This window comes from Pteropus medius, unplaced genomic scaffold (assembly GCF_902729225.1).
Source record: "Pteropus medius unplaced genomic scaffold, Ma_sr-lr_union100, whole genome shotgun sequence".
In the NCBI taxonomy this organism is placed as follows: domain Eukaryota; kingdom Metazoa; phylum Chordata; class Mammalia; order Chiroptera; family Pteropodidae; genus Pteropus; species Pteropus medius.
Window position 1 is genome coordinate 27879685 of NW_024349801.1, and position 22392 is coordinate 27902076.

Genomic DNA, 22392 nt, shown 5'->3' on the forward strand with positions numbered 1-22392 from the left:
GCTACTGTGCTTGCATCCCAGCCAGTGGGAAAAAGGTAGAGACAAATAAGGGTGCACCCCACACTCAAACACACTTCTCAGATGTTTCTGGACAGCTTCACTCACATCTATGGCCAGAACTCAGCCATGTGGCCATATCTAGATGCAAAGAAAGTGGAGAGATGGACTTTCTATTCCAAACACTCATGTTCCCTATTAAAGTTCAGGGTCTCTATGATAGAGGAAGGAGAGAATGGACAGTGGAAGGCACTTAAGCATCTCTGTTACACATATCTAATTCTAATAACTTCTAATAATTTCTAAAGTTTAAATCTTATTTATATATTTTTTGTTTAGTAGCCTGATCATGCAATGTGAAGATCAAAATTGCATGTAGTGAAATCTCTCCCTCCCTCTCTACTCCCCAAAGGGCCAGCAATTCTCAAAGTGGGTCCCAGGACCAGCCCAGCATCAGAGAGGATTTTTAAAAATGCAGCTATCCAGGCCTCTGCCCCTGTCTGGGGGTGAGGCCAGGAATTAGCATTTCAGCCAGCCCTTGGGGTTTCTGAGTCAACTAAAGCCTGAGAGCAAATGTATATGTGCCTGAAGACACCCGTCTCATTTGTGTCAGTCGAAGCCCACTCATTACTGACACTGCTGCTTCATTGGGCAGCATGCAGGATCACAGACAACTTTCCTTCTTTAACAGCTTGATTGAGACATAATTCATACCCTTACATTTCACTCACTTAAGTGTATATCACTTAAATGTATTCAGTGTTATACGTCCATTACCATAAGTAGTTCTTGGACACTTTAGCCATTCTTCCTTATTTTTAATTTAATTTTTGACTAGTCATATTCAAATGACTCAAACATTTTAAGAAGGCCTCCCTCCATGCCTGTCCGAGCCCCGCTCAGTAGCTCCCACACCCAAGTAACCACTATCTTTGGGGCTTGTGTTTCCTTCCGAATCTCTTGTTGGTAAGCAGCAAGTTGGACACGGACATGTGTTCTTTATTCACACACATGGATGAGATCAGACCGCATTCTCACAATCTTGCACTTTGCACCTTTCCTTAACTCTTTTGTTTAGTGACAGGACTCACCTGACCAACCCCTGGGGGTCTCAGGGGCTCTATTGGTGACAGGTCCGTTCACAGCAGGAGCAGAACCAATGAGGCCTCAGACATCCCCCTCGCAGGGTTTCTTCCCACAGGGTCAGTTCTGGGATGCCAGGTAGGTGGGGGATGGTGACATCCCTTCTTCCACGCTTTTCTTCCACAATTCTTAGCCCAGGCTGGGGTCCTTGGGACTCTGACATGCACTCCACTATGGCGCCAATCTGTTACTTCTGTCCCACTATGGAACTGTGAGCTCATCGGGGCTCTGCTGGGGTCTGTGTGGGGTGTGTCCTCTCAAATCTTTGTTGAATGACTAAATGAGTTAGTCTTTCCCTGTAGCCCTAGCAGTAACTCTAGACTTTGGGCACTTAATGCACTTCCCAGAGCCTCAGTTTCCTCCTCAGTAGGATGGGGACTACAATCTTCACTTCACAGTGCCGTGGTAGGATGCATTGAGAGACAGTCATGGGACTGGAGAAGCAGAAATGTTTTCCTCTCCCTCCCTTCTCAGAAGAGAAAAAGTAGCCTTGAGCACAGACGGTGCTCTGTCAAGTTTAGTATTTCTTACCCTCAAGTTCTAGGAGCCTAGTTAAGCCTTATAGCCCTGATTATGCTCTCATGATTCCTGGCTGGGCACCAGCAGGGGGTGCAGTGTAAGGGGCCAGGAAAAGGGCCTGCAGTGCAGGGGACTTAGCTTGGAGAGGGCCTAGGACTTAGCCACGGGAGTGTGGAGAATTTAGCTCAAGATTTTGTTGGACACAGGCAACCAAGACAAAAACACTCCATCAAAATTAAACACTTTTGTACATCAAGAGACACTATGAAGGGATTGCAAAGACCATGCACAGAATGGGAGAAACTATTTGCAAATCACAGATCTGACCAAAGTCTAGTGCCCACAATATATAAGGAACCCCTGAAACTCAACAGCAAATAGACAAGCAACTGGATTCAAAAATGGGCAAAAGACTTGAACAGACATTTCTCCTAAGAAGATATACCCAAGGGCAACAAAAATGAAAAAATGCTCAATATCACTAACCTTGGGGAAATGCAAATCAAAACCACTTCACACCCATTAGGATGGTTAGAATCACAAAAATGGAAAACAAGTGTTGGCAAGGATGTGAAGAAACTGAAACCCTCATATCCTGCAGGTGGGGATGTAAAATGCTGCAGCCACTGTGGAAGACAGTCTGGCTGTTTTTTAAATGGTTACCATAGAGTGAACTTATGACCCAGCAACTTCACATACGTATATACAAAAATGTGCACATGGATGTTTATAGTAGCCAAAAAGTGGAAGCAATTCAAATGCCCATCAACAGGTGATAGATAAATGAATTGTGGTCTATCCATACAATGGAATGATATTTAGCCAAAAAAGAAATGAAGCTCTGACACACGCTACAATGTGGATGAACTGGAAAACATCATGTGAGTGAAAGAAGCCAGACACAAAGGCCACATAGTGTATGATTCTATTTATATGAATTGTCCTGAATAGGCAGATCCAGAGACAAAATGTGGGCTAGTGGTTGTCAGGATCTGGGAAAGGGAATGGGCAGTGGAGAGTAACTGCTTGATAGGGTCTTATTCCCCCACCCGCTTTCCCAAATGTTATTAAAAGGAAAGTAATGATGATAAATCTCTAGAAGTCAATTGTCTGGGATTTTACCCTCAAAAATGTGGCTTTTGATTTCCAAACACATGCTAGAGTGTATGAAGCAGGTGAGAAGCTGAAATTCTAAACTGTTCATCATCCGACTTTCCCCAACCTGTGGTCTGTCTTTGCATCCACAGTAATTGCCTGAACAGCCACTATGGCTCCATTCACTGTAGCTCTCTGAACTCTTCTATATGCAGCAATTGCAGAACTGGAGCAGCTCCATTAAGAGCTGCATCTCCTGTGTCAAAAGCAAGAACATGCTTGTCTAAAGCAATAGGTAAGCCCTCTAGTGTTTAATTTGCATTAGCAACTGTGTCCTGTGTGAGGCCTCCTGGACCACAATGAGAACTGTGCTGATGCTGAAGGGGATCCAGAGTGACATCAGCCTCAAAATCAGAATTATTTATATCCACATTGACCAGGGCCTGGCATTTGTGGTTGCATTGTCAGCATTTTTTGTATTGTCAGGTACCAAGTCCTTGTATTTTTCAGCATTATCACCATATCCTAGTCCAATAGCTAAAGCTTCTTGAATCTAGATAAGACAGCTAACATCTTTGAGGTACTTTTCAAAGAACTTAGCCTGTCACTGCTCTGGATATTTTCTAAATTACCTGTCTTCAATCTGGTAGTGTCTGGTTTTATGATTTTCAAGCCAAACAATAAAGTTTCATCTTTGAATTTGAAGCAGTAGATCAAGGTAGTCCAGGGCCACCAGCTCTATAGGGACGTGGTCCCACTTGTCCTCTGGTCCCTGGGATTCACCGGGGGAGCCAGGTCTTCTTTTGAAGTGATGAGAATGTGCTAGACTTAGTGGAGATGGTTGCAAGAGTCTGTGACTGTGCTGACAACCACTAGATTGTGTGCTTTAAAAGGGGGTGATAATGGCCCCACTGCCTTGGGATCTGATTGGTGTTATTCATTCACACAGTGTGAGGGACCCCTGCCTCTATCACCAATGCTGAGCATGGCTGAAGACAGGCCTGATGACCAGTGGGGTGTGGGTTTGATTGGTGGGGACCAGGCATGGACTAAGTAGTCAATCCAGCTGCCCCAACCCGGGCTGTGACATAGGCTGACAGCGGGTCTTGGGAGGGAAGATGTGACCCAGCACAAGTTTGATCTAGGGGTGGCCAGAGGGCTCAGGATCATGAGGTCTTAGCCTTGTGGGACTTCAGTGACTCAGCCTCCTTCATTCTGGCCTGGGCTGCTTGCTCCAACCAGGCAGACATCCACTCTGTCACCCTCATGGTGACCTTGGGGATCAGCAGCGCCATGATATAGTATATAGATGGGAAACTGAGGCCTGAGGGTTCAGTTTGAGGCAGTGCCCCCAACCTAGGTGTGGCCTGGAATGGCCCAGGGGCTGGACTTGAGTCTAGGTCTCACTTCTCATGGTCACTGTCTTGGGGCTAAGACTCTGCTTCATGGGGTCCCAGGAAGGATGAGATGGCTTCATTACCCAGCCCATTCAGCTCAGACCAGCTCAGGTCATGCTGGGGGGAGGGAGATGCTAGAACCAGAGGGATGGGTCCCCTAGCTAGGACCTGACTATTTGTCAGGGGAGAGACAGATGCAGTGCTGATGGTGATTTTAGGGTAACAGGTGGCAGACGGCTAGGAAATGAACTGACTGGGGGCCTGGACAAGCCACTGCACCACAAGCCTCGCCTTCTCCCTTGGTAAGCAGAGATGATATTAAAAACACAGAACCCTTTGTGGCCAGGCACTGTCTGGCTTGTTGAGTCTTCCCACAGGTCTGAGAGTAGGCACATACTTGGTTCCTGATTTACAGAGCAAATGGCTGGGCCCAATCATGGGCATAGCTGGCCTGTCTGCTCTGTGGGAGGGGGTCGTCCACACTGTGTCCTCCATAAGCATGAGAGAAGCCTCCCTGTATGTGCGTAGTCACATGTGTGGAGGCCAGGAGGTCTCATCCGGGCAGCTGAAGGTGCTGCTGCACTCTGTCCCAGACCCAGGACTCACAGCTGGAACCTGGGCAGGGAGGGTTGAGAGGCCCTGAATCAAAGGGGAGAGGCTGAGCTCACGCCTAATAGAAGACATGGAAATTAGAGCTTGGCTGGGATGCCACTTTTCTCCAATGCAAAGTCAATTAACATGCTCTGCGGGCGAGGCTGCATGTCTGATGGGGGTAAATTGGTACAGCCTCTCCTGAGGACGATTTGGTAAAATCTATCACAATTACAAATGCATAAACTGCTGCCCCAGCAACTGGTTCAGGGGTGGCCACACACATGCAGCACACAGTACTGCTGTGGGACAGCTATGGTTGCCATTGATAAATAACAGAGGTACAAAGAGAAAATGAAATTCACCAAACAGATGTAATTACTGCTGATATCTGGTATATTTTCTTGCAGTACTTTTCTCTGAGATTATTCTTTTATTTGCTGTTTTAACAATTGTTTATTGAGCTTCTGTTATACGCTATGCTTTCTTGTCCCCAGAACCCAGTGCCGAGTGTATCAGTCCGAGCGGCGGTAACGGATGGTCTCAAAGCCCAGGGTTTAGGATAAGGGTGGGGGAATGAAGAAGTGGGGGGTTTAGGGGTAGGGCAGGGGTGTACCCAGGCCCTCTTGGTAGAAACTGATTGTTTCCAATTTTGGCCTTTTTGATAACTCTGAGATAAACAACTCTAGGCCTATATCTTTGCTTTCCTCAGGGTAGATTCCAAAAGGGGGTCCAAGAATAAGAGTAAGTGTGAGAGTTTGCCAAGCAGCTCTTCTGAAAGGCTGTCAGACCAACTAGCCTGCCTTCTGGGCCCCTCTGCCAGCACCAGGCCTTATTGTTAAAGCAAGGACCACTAATTGCCACGTGAAGATGCCTTCTGATAGTTCCTGCTGAGACCAAACTGGGTTCTATGCATTCTGTTACCTTTTGTCTGAGCATGTCCTCTGCTCTCTTTCCTTTTGGGGATTTGGGCTTTTCCATCCACATTGAACCTGTATTGCCTCACACGAGCTTTTTGGATATTAATGACAAGCCCCCTTACCTTCCATATCTGCTACAAATCTTTTACCTCAAGTGAGTGCCTGCCTTTCAACCTTGTTTCAGAATATTTTAGATTTCATCAGTTTTACTTTTCCTCTGTAAGACTCTTCCCCTCTCCTAGCCCTACATTTTTCTTTTTTTTTTGTCTTTGTTGAAATCTAATAGACAATCAGTTGCTTGTATTTACATTGTATAGTTCAATGAGTTTTTTTTTTCACTTACAGTTGGCATACAATATATACCAGTTTCAGTTGTATAGCATAGTGATCAGAGATCTACATAACTTGCAAAGTGATCAACCCACTAAATCTAGTACCCCTCTTCCCCCTTACATATTTATTACATTATTAACCATTTCCTCATGCTGTACTCTACATCTCCATGTCTATTCTGCAACTATCCATTTGTACCTCTTAATCCCTTTGTCTTTTTTTTTGTCCCCACAACCCCTCTCCCATCTAGTATCCCTCTACATATTCTCTGTATCTATGAATTTCTTTCCATTTTTGTTGTTGTTGGTTTTGTTCTTTAGATTCCACATGTATGTGAAATCGTGTGGTATTTGTCTTTCTCTATCTGACATTTCATTCAGCACAATACTCTCTAGGTCCATCAAGGCAATATCTTTTTCCATCCTCCTCCTTTAAGTCTGTGTGCATCTTTTAATGTGAAGTGAGTCTCTCGTAGGCAGCATATGTAAGGGTCTTGTTTTCTTATCCATTCAGCCACTCTATCTTTTAGTTGGAGCACTTAATTCTTTTCCACTTGAGGTACTTGTTGATAGGAATGTAATTATTACCATTCTTTATTCCTGTTTTTGATACATGTTTTTGTTTGTTTGTTTGTTTGTTTTTAATTAAAGAAGTCCCTCCAACATTTCCTGTAATATTGGCTTGGTGGTGATAAATTCCGTTAGCTTATTTTTGTCTGAGAAGCTCTTTATCTGTCCTTCAACTCTAAATGATAGCTTTGCTGGATAAAAGAGACTTGGTTGTAGGTCCTGGGTTTTCATCACATCAAATATTTTGTGCCAAGTCCTTCTGTCCTGAATAGTTTCTTTTGAGAAATCAGCTGCCAGTCTTATGGGTGCTCCTTTGTAGGTAACTGACTACTTTTCTCTTGCTGCTTTTAAGATTCTCTCTTTGTAATTAACCTTTGCATTTTAATTATGATGTGTCTTGGTGTGGGCCCCTTTGAGTTCCTCTTTCTTGGTACTCTCTGAGCTTCCTGGGGTTGTGTGTCTATTTCCTTCACCAGGTGAAGAAAGTTTTCCATCATTACTTCTTCAAATATATATTCAACTTCTTGTTCTCCCTCTTCAGGTATCCCTACAACACAGATATTTTTACCTTTAATAGTGTTCCATAGGATCCTTAAATTATTATTATAGTCTTGGCTTCTTTTTCTTGCCATTCCGATTGAGTGTCCTTGACTTCCTCATCCTCCATATCGGCTGTTTGATCCTCTTCTTTATCCACTCTGTTGATTCTCTCTCATATACTCTTCATCTCAGATAACGTGTTCTTCATTTCTGACTGGTTCCCTTTTATAATTTCCATTTCCATTTTTATGTTTTTTATCTCTTTGTTAAAGTTCTCGCTGAATTCATCTACACTTCCCATAAGTTCATTGAGCATCTTTATAACTAGTGTTTTGAACTCTGCATCTGTTGGATTGCTTGACTCCATTATTTCTGGATCTCTGTTCTGTTCTCTCATATGGTTTCTGCTCCTTTGTCTTCCTATTTTGGCTGCCTTTCCATGTCTGTTTCTATGTATTAAGCAAAGCTCCTAAGTCTCCTGGTCTTATTAGTGTGGATTTGTGTAGGTGTCCAATGGAGCTGGTCTTATTAGTGTGGATTTGTGTAGGTGTCCAGTGGACCAATCCTGAGAGGGGTTCAGCTGTAGGCCAAATTTAGCCCCAGCCCGTGCCATTCTGGGGCCACCTGTGAAGATTCAGCAAGCAATCCACAGATGTTGTGCTTATAGTTGCCTCAAAAGGCCACACCAGAAACTGAGGCCAGCTGCCTTCAGTGTGAGTCTAGGCGCTGCTCAGCAAGGAGAACCTGACTCGCTGAGGACACAGCTAGAGGTGGCTTGGGTGGGACCGTGAGTTGGGGGAGGCGGAGTTTCAGGGAATTCTCTGGGCAGAGCAACCTCTGTTATCCAGTATGATGATGTCACAGCTATGGCAGCACTGAGTTCACGCACTGGGAGTGGAGAGGGCTCCACAGAGGAACAATGGATACTGCCGGCACTTCTGTACAGAGCGAGTCTTGCCTTGGCCCTTACTCCAACGACTCAGTGTCCCACTGTAAGTCCCTGGTGCCCCCTGAGCGCAGTTCAACCAGCACCGATGCTGAGAGTGAGCAGGTCTGTCAACACAAAAGTCCGCTCACCGATGCACCCTTTTAGGAGGCACCTGCTGCTGCCACTTCCAGAGCCTCCCTCCCGCTCAGCCACTTGGGATCAGGCAACCTCGCATCCTCGCCCCATCCTACCTCTGCCGTTGCAGAGTGATTTTTTGGATTTCTCTCTAGTTGTATGGCTTGTTTATCTAGATCCTAGGTGATTTTTTCTTGCTGTTTGCTCCTTGTTTTTGTCACAACTTTGATTTGGTCGCCAGAGGGATGAACAGAACCTCTACCATCTACGCCGTTTTTTTTTTCTGCCCCAGCACCCCATTGTTCTTGTTCAGAAACTGACACACGCATACATCTGATGAATGTTCGAAGCAAGCTCCCTCTGGGTGGGACAAAGCCTCCTTAGGACCTGGAACCCTAGTTCTGTGGCCTATTCACTGCAAGCCCTTGTAATGCAAGACAGGACAAATTTCCCCAAGTGACAGGGAGACCAAGCCCTGCACTGAGAGAAGAAGAGGGTCCTTTGGTGAAGAGTGAAGAAAGAATTCAACACACATATCAAAGTTAGGGTCAAAAGGAAAGTCTATAAAAAAGGGGTAACACTCCACAGACAGAGTGTGGTTTCCTCTCAGAGGCAGAGAGTAAGAGGGATAGTGCAAGAGACAGACAGAGTAAAGGCACTGAGAGGGACCCTGAGCATTCAGAGAATTCAGTTTATATGTCATTCTTTAATTCCCATTTCCTTTGATATGTACATATCGTGAGAAAGGGGAAGAGTATGTAGCGTGAAAAGGTAAGAATACGTAGAGTGAAAGGCCTGCTGGCAATTTCCTGCCTTTAATCCATAGGTTCCCCATGGTTTTAGCCACAGGGAATAACACTTGGTTCCTGTCTCCCCTTCACAGCTGTGGAGAATGGGCTGTTAGCAATCCCAGTAGAACTCTTCCTTTGTTCTGAAGGTGTTGTCCTGGCCTGGCTGCAGGGCTAATCAGCATATTGCAGTCTCTGAATGTGGCTTGATTAACATTTTAATTCTCTTGCCTCCTCCCTACATTACTTGGGTAGCTCCCTTTTCCACTCCAGGACTTGGTTTCTCCATCCATTAAAATACCTGTTTTGCTCTTGTCTGCAGTTGTGCTGGCCTCCACCCATCAGCTTCAGGCCCAAGGCTACCCTGCTCCATTCCACTCCCACCCCAGCTCCACATCCTCAGAGATACAGACCAGAGCCACGTCATGTCCATGCAGCACATGCTGCCCCACTTTCCTTATCTTGTGACGCTAGGGCTCGGCTCTGGTCTGACTATTCCTGTGGTGCTGACATGGACAATGCCCCTGGACTGAGGCTGCCTGGAGTACCCTGCTGGCGCTCTGTGGGGGCCAGCCCTATTTCAGATCTTTATTTAAAGCAGAGGATGCTTCAGGTCATTGGTGCCCAATTATCTTGCAAAATGGCAATTCTATCTCTAAGACTGATAAGGATTTGTTCATTGAATGGTCACTGCTGCGGTTTATTAATCAATGACTTCATTCCTGGATGTGCAGTTCACATAAAACCTAGAAAAACAGACTTCATAGCCTGACAGCCCGCGAGGGTACCATCTGTTCCCTTGGCAGGTATGTGTAGAGTGCTGAGCCTGGGAAGGTGGTGTTAGCATTTAAGGAGCACCTTCTGTGTACCAGGTTATCTGGGACACTCCCAGCCTGCTTCTCCAAGGCCAAGGTCAGGGTGTAGGTGGATTGATATCCCCTCGGTTTGGAGAAGCCTTCCTCTCACATCTGGTCTTGCCATCCACAGGAGGCATGTGCCCCAGGTCTGGCCCATTGGAGCATTCCAACCTTGTCCAGGAGGATAGTTTAAGGATGGGTACTTGACCTGTCAGCCAATAAGATTTGTCCCAGAGCTTTTCCTAGGGCCATCAATGGACAAGTAAGGAATGGAGCTTCCAGAGGCTGTGGGTGACATATCTAAGAAAGGTCAAACTGCACATGAAACCATCATAGAAGGAAACAGAGTTTAAAGAGGGGAGAATGAGGGTTCTAGACAAATGACTGGAGCACCTGGATCCAGCCACACCTGAAACTGCAGATGTTAATCAGTTTTTCCACTAAATGAATCAATAAATTCACTTTTGGTTTAAGCTAGTTTCAGCTAGAGTTTTTTCACTTGCAAGAAAAGTGTCCTGAGTAATGTGCACTGTTAGAAGGAGACACAAATAGAATCGGAAGTATTCTTAGTTCTGAGCCCAGAGTCTGCGAGCAGAAAAGAGAAGCCACAGCTTGTCAGGTCCCAGCAGGTGACTAGTCCAGAAGACAGGTAAGGGGCAGAGGGGGCAGAAGCAGCAGCGCTTGAAAAGAGCATAGCAATGATCAACATGTGCTATGTATGCAGAGAGAATGAATAAAAAAGCAATGGTGGCAAAATCTCACAATTTCTTTGTTTCAAGTTTTTCAAAATAAAAGTTGAGAAAAACAAAAACAAGCTCATGCCAACCCTGTGTTAGCCACAGTGGGGTTTTGAGGGAGGTGCTATATTGTGTACCTTAAGGCAAGAGTTGCTGCCCTGCCCGCCCTGCCTGTGGAGCGCCTGTGGGGTACCTGTGGGGTGGCTGGGTTTTTGCTTCAGTTTGCATCTATCCCCCCATGGACCCACCATGTGCCTGTGACCTTGCGGAAGTGATCGGAATCCCAGAGGCTGGCCTCTCCATCTGTAAAATGTGGTCACGATTTCTACTTCATGGGGTGGTCTCAGTACCTTAAATCAGGACTATGTGTTAGGCTTGGACCAACCCAGGGAGTGACAGTACTTGCAGGGTATTGGGGGACATGCCCTGTGATGGTATGAAAGGCTATCTGTGGTGTGTCAGATGGCTTCACCGTGTCCACATGGTATGTGGTGTCTCCAATCTGCTGGCTTTGTTTGGGAGGGATCTTTGTGCTGCCAGGAGTGGGAAAGCACAAAGTTGGAATGAACTGAAAAAGCTGAAACCTGGGCCTGGCCCCCACTTAGCTTCCTGGCCCCCACTCACATTGTGGGCTTGCAGGCCAAGCCTCTGTCTTCCACCTCAGAGGGATGCCTGAGGTTGGCATGTTGGCTCTTTGAACAGGCTGCCATCTAACATATGGAGGGACTCACTCCCAGACATTGGAGGAAGTAATATGTGGAGATAATGCACCCTCTACACACGTAACTAAAGGAATCCAGATGAGCCCTACTGAAATATGGAAAAAAATAAAGTCACTTATAATAAATTGTTCTGTCCTTGAGCATCAACATGTAAATGCTCAGGTCAATTCCTGGGGATAGGGTCCTTGTGTCCAAGATGAGGAAGGAGTAAAGATAGGGAATATATAAAATGAGCCATTCTAACCAAGATGCTAAAATTATCAACATTATGAAGGTTGAGTCATGAGGAAGGACTCCATTCTTATTCTAACTAATTAGAGAACTTAAACTTTTTTGAACTTTCCATTCCTGCATCAATACTGAATATGCATCTGGACCTACAGTAACTCTCAAATTATCCCCTGAAGGATTCACAGATCCACGCAAATTAGTCTTTGAAGGACTCACATATACATCTACTTGACATCCATTATCCAGACCACTGGGACTGACCAGACCTCCTGGTACCCATCTTCTGGACCACTTGGCATTCATCATCCTGTCTGCCTGACATCTGAACTGATAACCATCTTTGGGTTGCTTAGGGTTAATAATAGAATGCAGGACTGATAATATTCAAGAACATATTTTTTACTTCTTTTCTTTCTTCTTCAGAACATTTCTGCATTTTTTGCCTAGCTGTGTTCCTAGTTTGCCAACTCTAAGACCTTTGAATAAATCTTTATCATTTATTTCTAGCAAAGCCTCCACACTCTTTTTGATTTCATTTAACAAAGGGTGTGTATGTTCGTGACTGTTGTCCATGTGAACGAACAGTGGACTGCTGCCACTGGAGGAGTCTGTCCCTGTGGCTGTGCCTCCTATCACTCTCAGACTTCCTCATTTTTGCCACCCTGCTGGTGGAACATGGTATCATGAGAGTTTTCATAGTTTTAATTCCCAAGGACGTGGGTCAGAAGTTAGGTAGAGCTATCTCTTGTCCAAAGTGCAGGAAAAGTGCACAAAAGCAAAGTATCTACTACTAACATTTTGGTGTGATTTTTCTCCTGTACACTGTCACTTTCTATTATCTCTAATCACTTCCTGTGTCATAATAAATACGAATAGCATTCGAAGCGTTTTATCATATTTGATTATGTAGGAATAACATAGTTTACTGAACCATTTTCTAATTGCTGAACATTTATATTATCCATGATGCTTATTGTAAACAATTCTTCAGTGAACATCTTTACGTACCACTGTCTGCATAGCTGGTGACTTCATTTGTGTAAATTATCCAAAAGGGGATTACTGATGTAAAAGGTGTGAACATTTTTTAGACCCTTGCTCTGTGAATTGCTTTCCAAGAAGCCTGTGCTAATCTGCCCAGTGAATTCATTTGAAGGCAGCAGGACAAGACAGGAGTGGTGGCCCTGCGGCTAGTGAATGCTGGCATGAGCTGTCAAGGCCAAGAGGTGAACATAGCCAGAATTCAAGGCCTCACCGAATGGTGGCCACCCTGGAGGACAGTGGATAGACATGTTGGGCCTGACATCAAACTAGAATTAAGTGGGGAGGGTCCTGACCCCATGGCCCGTCCATTAAGATGGAGTCCCAAAGAAGAAGGAGTTCACAGTCAGAGAAACTAGAGCTGAGGCTGAGATTGGATGGAGCATTTATTCAGCAAAGAGAACCCACGTTGATAACTTCAGTAGAGAGGTTCCACACCAGGAGTAGGTGCCAGATGCTGGAATGCTGAGTGAGCACAATGGGTGCTCTGCAGTGCCTAGACAGTAGCTTGCACTTGGGTGGGGCAGAAGAAAGCCTAGAGCTCAGTGGGGTGGCCACCTCAGGTGGTGCTCAGGGCCTGGTAGGTGGGAGGTGGCTGCTATGTGCTCACTATTCCCTCAGAGGGGTGCAGTGTGACCAGCTCTGGGGCCAAAGCCTTCTGTCCCCTCTGCCCAGTAGATATTGATGGTAACCAAAACCAGGAAAAGATGCTTTCTTCCCATTCAATCTCCTTTCAGTACCTCCGCCATCAACACCAGCTGCATAGACAGAGATGTTGATAAAATGGGTTCCAAGGGCCACGTATCAGCTTGGCTGAGGGCCAGTGCCTGGAGTTAACAAAGGCCAAAGTGCAGGGACTGGCCATAGGGGCCTGAAGGAGGTTGGATATTAGTGGCTGCAGGCTGAGAGACAGTTCAGGGTGGGCTGTGGGCGAGCCAGCTGGTTTACCTCCAAGTCTTACTGTCTATAGGTGTTGAGTTTGGGCAGGTCTGGTCACCTCTCTGCCGCTTTCTATCTGCAAATGGGGCAGGGCACATCTAGGACACCATGGGGCGAGCAAGAGAAGTCCTGTGAAGATGTAGCTTGGTGCTGGGCACATACCACATACTCAGTAGTGCTGGCATCATCATCATTACCTTTATTTCAGCTGCTTGACTTACTTGTGGCTTTACAACCCACTGGGCTCAGTGACCTGCCCGCATTTTGGATGGCTACTAGTTTCTCAAGATCCATAGGCTAAATTCCTGGGGCTTTAAAGAGAGATGAAAATGTGGAAAATGGCTTGTGTTTTCTCTTACTCATCCCTGTATTTCATGATCCATGCAGTCCTCTTAGACTACTTGACCCTTCTGTTTGCAGACCAACTTGAATCTGGCTCTGGGATGCTGAAAGGGGGCTTACCCAGCAGGTCTTAGGTGGTGGACACCAGCACCTCCTCCTGCGAGCACCTTCTCATGCTTGATCTACCTTTACTGAGTCCAAAAGAGACTGAGAAGCCAAGGGAGGCTATGACCCCAGAGAACATCAGGGCTAATGCATTGCTCCAGCTCCTGAATTGGCCAAAACTCCCTTGAGGTTGTAGGATGCTGTGAAAGTGTGCGGGTGCCCTTGGTACCTACCCAGCAGTTCCCCACCAAGACCAGTCTGCAGCCCCCCTCACTCAGGCTGCTGAACAAGTGGGAATGACCGTTGAGTGTTAGTGGTTATTTCTTAGACTCTTAAAGAGAAAATGGAAATAAACCATTTCTAAGAGTTGTGTCCATTAAAAAAATTCTTGGGTCTTGGAGCTGAGTGGCATAGTTTGGGAGTGGTCCCTCAGGGAATGCTGGGGGCTGATGGCCTCTCCTCCATCTGGCCTGATTGTTCAGCAAGATGGTGGTGGGGAGCAGATTTCAAACACCTGTGCATCTCAAGATATCTGTTCTCTGGACCAAACAAAACAGGATATCAATAACTTATTTGATACGAGCCTGTTGAGTCTCCTGCAAGGACAGCTACCACCAGCAGACACATGCCTGCTACAGGGGGCACCCTAGGAGTCACAGTTGGGTAGAAACACATGGATAACTGAAAATTTTTATTCAGTTTTTCTGTTTTATAGATTTTCTTTAATGAGGACATGCTCTTAAGAAATTAATATGTAAATCCATACAGTGGAATAGTAGTCTGCCATAAAAAAAGAATGAAGTACTGATATCTGCTGCAATATGGCTGAATCTTGAAAACATGCTGAATGAAAGAAGCCAGTCACAAAGGACTACATACTGTAAAGTTCCATTTATGAAAAATCCAGAGCAGGCAAATCCATAGGGGCAGAAATTAGATTATTGGTTGCCTGTGGCTGAGGAAGAGAGAATGGGAAGTGACTGCTAATGGGAACGAGTTTCTTTTTGGAGAGATGAAAATGTCCTGGAATTAGAGAGTGGTGATGGTCATACAACTCTGTGAAGATTCTAAAAACCATTGAATTCTACACTTTAAAAGAGTGAATTTTATGGTATGTGAGATATGCCGTGGCTTCCATTGGGTGGAGAGCCCCATTGGGTGGGGTCAGAGCAGAGGGGCCCAGCATTTGCCTTCCTAGCTGCACATACCTCACTGTGAGCTTCAGAGGCTCACATAACCCCCACCCCACACGCTTGCCCCCTGCCCCCTCCTTCGGGTCCCTGAGAGGCCAACCCTGCCTCCATCCCTGTCCCCCCAGGACACTCCTACCACCTCCCACTCTGCTCTTCCAGGTCTGCCCTCCCATTCCATGGGACCTGAGCTCCCAGAGGACCTGGGCTCCCTGTTGTCTTGCTGCTACTGGAGTGGGCTCCACATAGTGGTCTAGTGAGCCAGTGGTCCCCTGTGGTAAGGAGTCATCCCTGTGCTGTGGCTTGTGGGAGGGCTTAAGAAGTGGCCCAGCTGTGCTGGGTCTGACCACTTAGACTGCCTTGGGTTGCCTGAGTCCACTCAGAGGCAGAAACTGGTGACTGGGCTTCCTTGGGCAAGGCCAGACCCTCCACTTCCTGCTGGTGAGCCTGCTGAAGCCTGATGAACAGAAGCAGAATGTGAGCCCTTACCCCTACCTCCCTGCCTCCATGACTGAGCTTTTATTGAACACTGACAGCGCCCCAACACTGTTGGTCATGACTATTATGTCCATCTTATAGATGAGCAAAATGATGACATGGTTCTGTCACCTGCTGGGTTCTGACCCCAGAAGTGCATCTGCATGAATGTGCCTGAAGATGTCTGTTGGCTTGACCAGGCTGGGGCACCAGGGAAGGCTGGACTTGGGGTGATTTGGGGCTCCCTTGGCACTGGAGTCTTAGGTAGCTGAGATGACAACTGTGGTGAGTGAGAGTGGGAGGGGCACTGTGGCTGGTTTTGTGGCCTTGAGCAAGCTACTTAAAGTCTAAAAGTCTCTGGGCCGGGCCTCAAGATACTCATCTGTGACATGGAGATAATCAACCCACTTGGCCTGACAGCTGTTGAGATGGCTGTTCAGGCAACAAAGAGAGGTATGGTCATCACCAGCCTGAAGCACAATTTTCAGAGTGTCTTCTACAGGCCTGACTCATACCAGCCTTCAGACAACCAGTAAAACAGATAGGCTTCTCCCTGTCAGAGCCAGGGAAATGGAGGCTCAGAGATATCAAATGACTTGGCTAAGGACACAAAGTGATCCTGGCAAAGTTCTGTTCCCAAGGTCTGTTCATGGATGCCTCAGGCTTCCCCTTCCCAGATCTCAGGACCTGCTCCAGGGCCTAGCCTAAGTTTCCTTTCAAAGGAGACTGTGACTTCATTAGCTGCTTAGATGTGGACTCCAGTGGTCATGGGTCAGCAGAGGAGGTAAGCTTCCTATCACAGGAGGCGTGTAAGCAGTGTGCCTGAAATTACCCCTAGGGCCTCAGAGTGCACATAGCACTCAGGGCAGGTTCTCCCTGCTCCCCCAGTACCTGGGCTGCCCCTGTGATGTATGGGGATACTATTGCCATACTATGCACATCTGTGAGCTGAGGGGGAGCAGCAGCCCACAGGCAATAATGCGAATTGCCAGTTGTCTTTTCCATCACTAGGTAGGCACAGTATCTGCATGCCACCCAGTATGCCCCTTTGGGAGCAAGGAGGAGGCCAGACTGGTGTGCATCTATCTGGAATATGCATAGCTCTGTCTCTTCTCAGTTTTCCCTTGGACAGGTCTGGGCACACCTGTCACAGGCTTAAGACTCAGGGGGACCTGGAGGACTAAGTCTTGGAGAAACTTGCAGCCTTACAAGGAAGACAAACTAGGATGGTCAGGATGATTCTTCAGAGGGGATACTGAGGCTCAGTGAGAGTGAGACTTGCCCAAGGTCATGCAGATGGCAGCACAAGGTTGGGGGTCTCTATTCTCCACAGGGAAGACAGAAAGATCTCCTCTTACCCTACCTCTGCCTGGAAGGCCCCCACTCTGGGGAGTCCTGCTCAGATCCCCACCTCAGAGGGTCTCCTCAGCTTGGCAGAGCTGGTTTCTACTATTGTCCCTTCCTTGTCTGGACTTTGGGCAGGATGCCTGTTTCACAAGTAGACATGAGGACTGGAGTCTGTATATAGCAGGCATGTATCAAATGTCCAGTGCCATTACACTGTGGAACCATGACTCTCTGGGAGGAGAAGTCCAAGTCTGTAGTGTCTGCCCATTTCCATGGTGTAAATTCTCCCAGCATCACCAAGCATCACTGAACAGAGTTGGGAAGAGATGTTGGCTCCCAATTGTTTCTGCTGGCTCCAGTACTCACTGCCAGTACCCTGCAAGGCCTCAGGAAGTCCTGTTGCTCCTGTAAGTCAGCTTGACACCTCCACTCCCCTCCAACTGTGATGGTCTGATGTCGCTTGAGTTACTCTATGCCAGAGGCTCCAGATCCAGCAGCCCACAGGCATACCACATGTCTGAGTGTGTTTGACAGTGTGCCAGCCTAGGAGCCAGGGACCAATGTGAGAACAGCCTGACATCTCCCCTGGGCCAGCTGCCTCCTCTTGCCTCTGTTTCCTCTTCTGGAGTGGGCCAATGACTACACATCACAGGCTTACAGAGGACAGGGTAAGAGGTGTGAGTTCAGGGCCTTGCATAAAGTAGGACTTGGAAACTAGGAATGTAGTCTTTGGCATAAGACACCTCTCTGCAACAAGGTTCAAGATGCCCAAGAGAAGAGCCCATCTGTGAGAAGTGGGGGAGGTAGCATTTAACAGAGGTGGGTGAGGAAGAATACTGTGGGCCAAGGGGTCTCTGGAAGCTTCTCCACATCCCTATCCATTGATATCCAAGTTCAGCCTGTCTTAGGAGCTCTGGGATTTAGGGTGGATAAGTTCTGCCTTTGGGTGCCCGGTATGCTCAACTGCAAAATGGGAATGACTACAGTATTGGCCCTCCTGGTGAAGTGATGAGGTTCTGATGGATCCCGGTGAAGAGAGAGAAGGGCACTCCATCCCTCAACCAAGTTTTGCCCCTGTTGGGATGGGGGTGGGGCTCAGACGTCTTCCTGAGGTCTTCTTGAAGGGGGATGGGGGGATCACTGGCCCTGGGTCTTCGTTTTCTAGCTTGATTATTCTGCCCTGGCACAGGGTACCGAGGTCTGGCATACCTGCTGAACCAGGTGAGGTGGTGAGCCTGTGATTCTTCTCCGAGACACATGGGGCCCTCCGTGGCCAGCAGCTACGCGGGGCAGTCCAAAAAGCTTTGGGGGCCACGAGTGCCTCCTGGAGCGGTAGCATGAGGAACGCGGCAGATCTGCGTAGCTGCGGAGCCAGGACAGGAGCCTACGCGGGGACTGGGAGCCGGCTAGCAGGTGGCCGTGAGCGCCGGAGGCCAGGTGGGCGTGCCAGGCTCCGCCTCACCGCGCGGACCATGGGCGGGCAACGGACGCCCCGCCCTCCTAACACGCCGGGTCTGAGCGGGTGCAGAGCGCAGCAGCGCGGAGACTGAGCAGCCTGCGGGAGCGCGGCCCGCACTCCGCGGCTCCAGGGAACAGCGCCGCGACCCGATCCCGACGCGGAGCGCGGCCTCGCCCGTCTCGCTCGCCGCGGCCGCGGGGCCGTAAGCATGGACGGCGCCCGCTCGCCCTGTGAGTGCTGAGCCCCCCCGCCCGCCGCCTTTGTGCGCACGCCGCCGCAGCCCCCTCCCCGCGCGCCTCTCCTGCGCCCCGGGCCGCGTCCTTTGTGGAGCCGCAGCTTGGCTGGTGCCTCCTTCTTCCTCAACCTCCCCGTCCCCTCTGCGGCCTCACTCGGGGCCCTCAGGGACCACCCAGCAGGCCCTTTACGCAGGGCTGAGCAGGGTACGATCCCCTCCCCCCAACCTGGGTCTCTGGGTCACGTTTGCAGCCCCCTCCCCTGGGAGAGCCGAGCAGACCCCTCCGCGGCCGGGGAGGACAGGGCGCGGGCCTCGCGGCGGCGCTGTCTCATCCCACTGCCTGGGCAGGTGCGGCGGGGCTGGCGCTCACGCGGGCCTGTGTGCCCTTGCCCGCAGAGATGAACGGCGATGGCTGCCGCCTAGACGCCCTCGGCGCGCGGATGGAGGCCGGGCGCGGCGGGGGTCCCGCGGGCATGGCGGAGCCGCCGGCGGTGCCGCGGGCGAGGGCGGCGAGGCCCGGGCCGCAGCGCTTCCTGCGGCGCAGCGTGGTGGAGTCGGACCAGGAGGAGCCGCCGGGCCTGGAGGCGGCCGAGGTGCCAGGCGCTCAGCCTCCGCAGCCGCTGCAGCGTCGCGTGCTATTGCTCTGCAAGACGCGCCGCCTCATTGCCGAGCGCGCCCGCGGTCGCCCCGCCGCCCCTGCTCCCTCTGCTCTCGCCACACCGCCCAGCGCCCCCAGCGCCCCAGGCCCAGAGCCCACGGTTGTGCAGGAGCCCGGCCTAGACCCCGCGCCCGCCCCCGACGGCGGCCCGGGAGAGGAGGCAGCGGCGGCGGCAGCAAGGAAAGAGGACGCCGGGGTGCCGGAGACAAGGCCTGAGCCCGGGCGCGCACGCCGGGACGAGCCCGAGGAGGAGGAGGACGATGAAGACGACCTCAAGGCCGTGGCCACCTCCCTGGATGGTCGCTTCCTCAAGTTCGACATCGAGCTGGGCCGCGGCTCCTTCAAGACGGTGTACAAAGGGCTGGACACGGAAACCTGGGTGGAGGTGGCCTGGTGCGAGCTGCAGGTGAGGGGCGCGCTGGCCGCAAGTGGGCGGTGGGCAAGTGAGTCTTGGCGCGCGCTCGTCCGCCTGGTGTGTGTCCTTGTTCCTGCGCGGCTCCTGCCTAGTCTTAGGTAGCCCTGGGGCCGCCCAGTGTCATCCTCTGTGTGGGTGGCCTGCTTGCGGCGGCGGGGTGGGGCTCTCTGGGGTACAGATTGCGTGCTGGAAGTGTGACTTCCTGTTGTGTGGCATCTAAGTGTGGCACAGTGTGGCCCAGGCTGGAAAGTGGGCACTTGGAGCAGGTGTCTATCAGTGCGGCTCCCTCTTGACTCCTAATTTTGGGGTTGTACTGACCCAGTCTCTCTGGATCCTGGTGTCTTTGCAGAAGCAGTGTGGAGGCTGCAGGGCCCTATGTCCAGGCAATTACTTGGTGACTTGGGAACTCTGAGCTGCTCTTAACTGAGAACCTTCCCATGTCTTGTGAAGCGTAGGTGCCCCAGCTCAGGGTTCCTGAGGAGCATCCTCTGAATGTTTAAGGTGGGGCCTAGTGGGCCCTTGGGCCTGTGGGGCAAGGCCTGGAATTGCTCTGAGTGGCCTCTTGGAGCTCTCAAAGCCCATTCTTTCACAAAGTGGACACCATGCCATGAAAAATGCGGGTGGGTTGGGTTTTTTTGGATGCAAAGGCTCTGGGCATGCATTTTTCATAACCTTGCCCTTAGGTTGGCTGTGTCAGCCCCTGCCCTGGAAGATTACATAAACTGTAACCCGAGCTGCCCTAGGCCAGCCACAGCAGTGCCTGTCACAGTGGGTTTTTACTGGCCCTCTCTCTTTTGAGGAGGCAGCTGTCCAGCATGGGGCTGGCCTCAGGGGTGTAAGCCTACCCCAGCACCCTGTAAAGTTAGCCAGGCTTTCCAGACCTGACACAGGGCCAGTCTCCACACTGCAGGCCTCCTGTCTTTTGGTTTGTATTTGCCTGCCTCCAGGCCTGGCCTGGGAGTGCAGGGGGTGGGGGGTGGGGTGGCTGGGATGGGGTGTGTGGTGGTGGTGGTGGTGGAGCAGTGCTGCTGCTGCTGCTGCCAGATGTTTGTGGTGTGTGTGTGTGTGTGTGCAGAGAGAGAGAGAGAGAGAGAGAGAGAAAGAGACAGACAGACATACGGGGTGGGGGGTGGGGGGCCCACAGGCGGGGCATGAGCTCGTGCTGGGCTAATTTGGTGGTGCTGACCTGCCCTCAGCCTTTCTCTTGAGACAAAGAACTCCAGAGGTCACTCCTTCCTGAAGCCCCTTGGTTCTGCCATGGAAATGTGGGCATCCCAGAGAGTCCTTCGGGAGAGTCTGACAGTTCCTCTCCCCATGGCCCTGCTGAGAGGTGGCCTGGAGTACTTGGGGTGTATTGGGATGACATGGGAATGAGTGGGCATCAGAGAGGGAAGATTGGTGGGGGGGAGGGTGCGGGAGAGGATTCCTATTTCGAGAGCATGGCCTTGCGCCTTCCCTCCCCACCTTCTCACTCTTGCCAAGCGGCCTGGTGTGGCATTCCAAGCACCCACTCGAACTTTGTGTGGAATGCACATGCAGAAAGGAAGACAGGAGTAGGAGTGCTGTGGCAGGTAGGATCTGGGTTAGACCTTAGCAGCGGACCCCTGGCGATCTGGTTGAGGTGTTATAGGTGCTGTGACCCTTGGAGGAGGAGGTTGTTATTTCCCATTCCCTTTAAGGCAAGGCAGGTGGCTCTAGGTTCCTGTGCAGAGCTCACAGAGGCGAAGGCTGCTACTGTTCATGGGTCTTTTACCCTGGGTGGTAGTGGAAAGATCAGAGATGGCTTCCTGTCTGTCTGGTGATGTTCATTCATCAGGAGTTACCGGGAGCCTTAAGCTGGGCAGGGAAACCGCCCCTTTACCTTCCCCAATAAGAGGGTACTGTTAATGTTCGCCCCAGGCCGATGTGCAACATTTGAGATCAGCTACCTTCTATTGGGTGGGGCTGAGGGGGACCAGCTTAGGACAGCAGCTGAGAACCTGCTGTGTGTCTAGCCTCCTCCTCACTGATCAGGAGGCTTGCTGTTTACCCCACTTTATTCTTGAGGAGCTCCCCAAGGTCACCGGCGGGAGCATAGATGGCAGACGGGGATCGCAGCATCATGGCAGGAGGCCCCTAGTGTGGTATGGCCATCTACTTAGGATTGGAGATGAGTATGGAAGATAGGGTGCCAGGTTAGTCCTCTTGGACCACTGTGCATTGGGATGAGGGCAACAGGTGGCATTCTGACTGTGCTTGAGGAGGGATTCACTGTGTGGAAATGTTCTTTTTCCATTCAGGGGCTCCCAGGATTCCCGGGCATCAGAGCTCCCTCCCAGTGGAGGGCTGGTCACCTGGAGCATGGCCTTCAGCACAGGGAGCTTTGTAGGATTCTTCTCGCCCTCACACCCTCTTCTTACCCGAGAAGTGCTTTGGCCAGCAGCTTTGGAATGCCCAAATCTCACCTTCCAACGTCTTTCATTCTCTCAGCCTTGGGATGCAGGGAGGCATTGGCACTGTTGGCCTCCCCCAGAACTGAGACGGCTTTGCCTGCTTGCTTTTTCCAGGGTTCCCTACCAAGGGAAGGAAAGGCTGCCATCTCTGGACCTGGAGTCTGGCTTGGAGGATGTAATATCCCTGTGATTTCCAGTTTTCTTCCAAATCAGTGATGAAAGGGCTTTGCAGAGAGAGCAATACGTATTC

At 49.9% G+C, this 22392-nt stretch overlaps 1 protein-coding gene across 15 annotated transcripts in view; it reads left to right on the top strand.

Moving 5' to 3' along the window:
• Positions 1-18465: 18465 nt before the first annotated feature.
• WNK2 (WNK lysine deficient protein kinase 2) overlaps positions 18466-22392 on the top strand; it is a 106411-nt gene continuing 102484 nt past the window's right edge. For 10 of the 15 annotated variants that reach the window (XM_039888467.1, XM_039888470.1, XM_039888473.1 and 7 more), the window contains exons 1-2: positions 18467-18632; positions 18986-19701. In XM_039888467.1, the coding sequence (XP_039744401.1) occupies positions 18611-18632; positions 18986-19701 (738 nt within the window). In that variant the 5' untranslated portion in view covers positions 18467-18610. Of the gene's footprint in view, positions 18633-18985; positions 19702-22392 lie in introns of all 15 variants that reach the window. The other 5 variants (XM_039888475.1, XM_039888480.1, XM_039888481.1 and 2 more) reach the window with 3 other exon arrangements.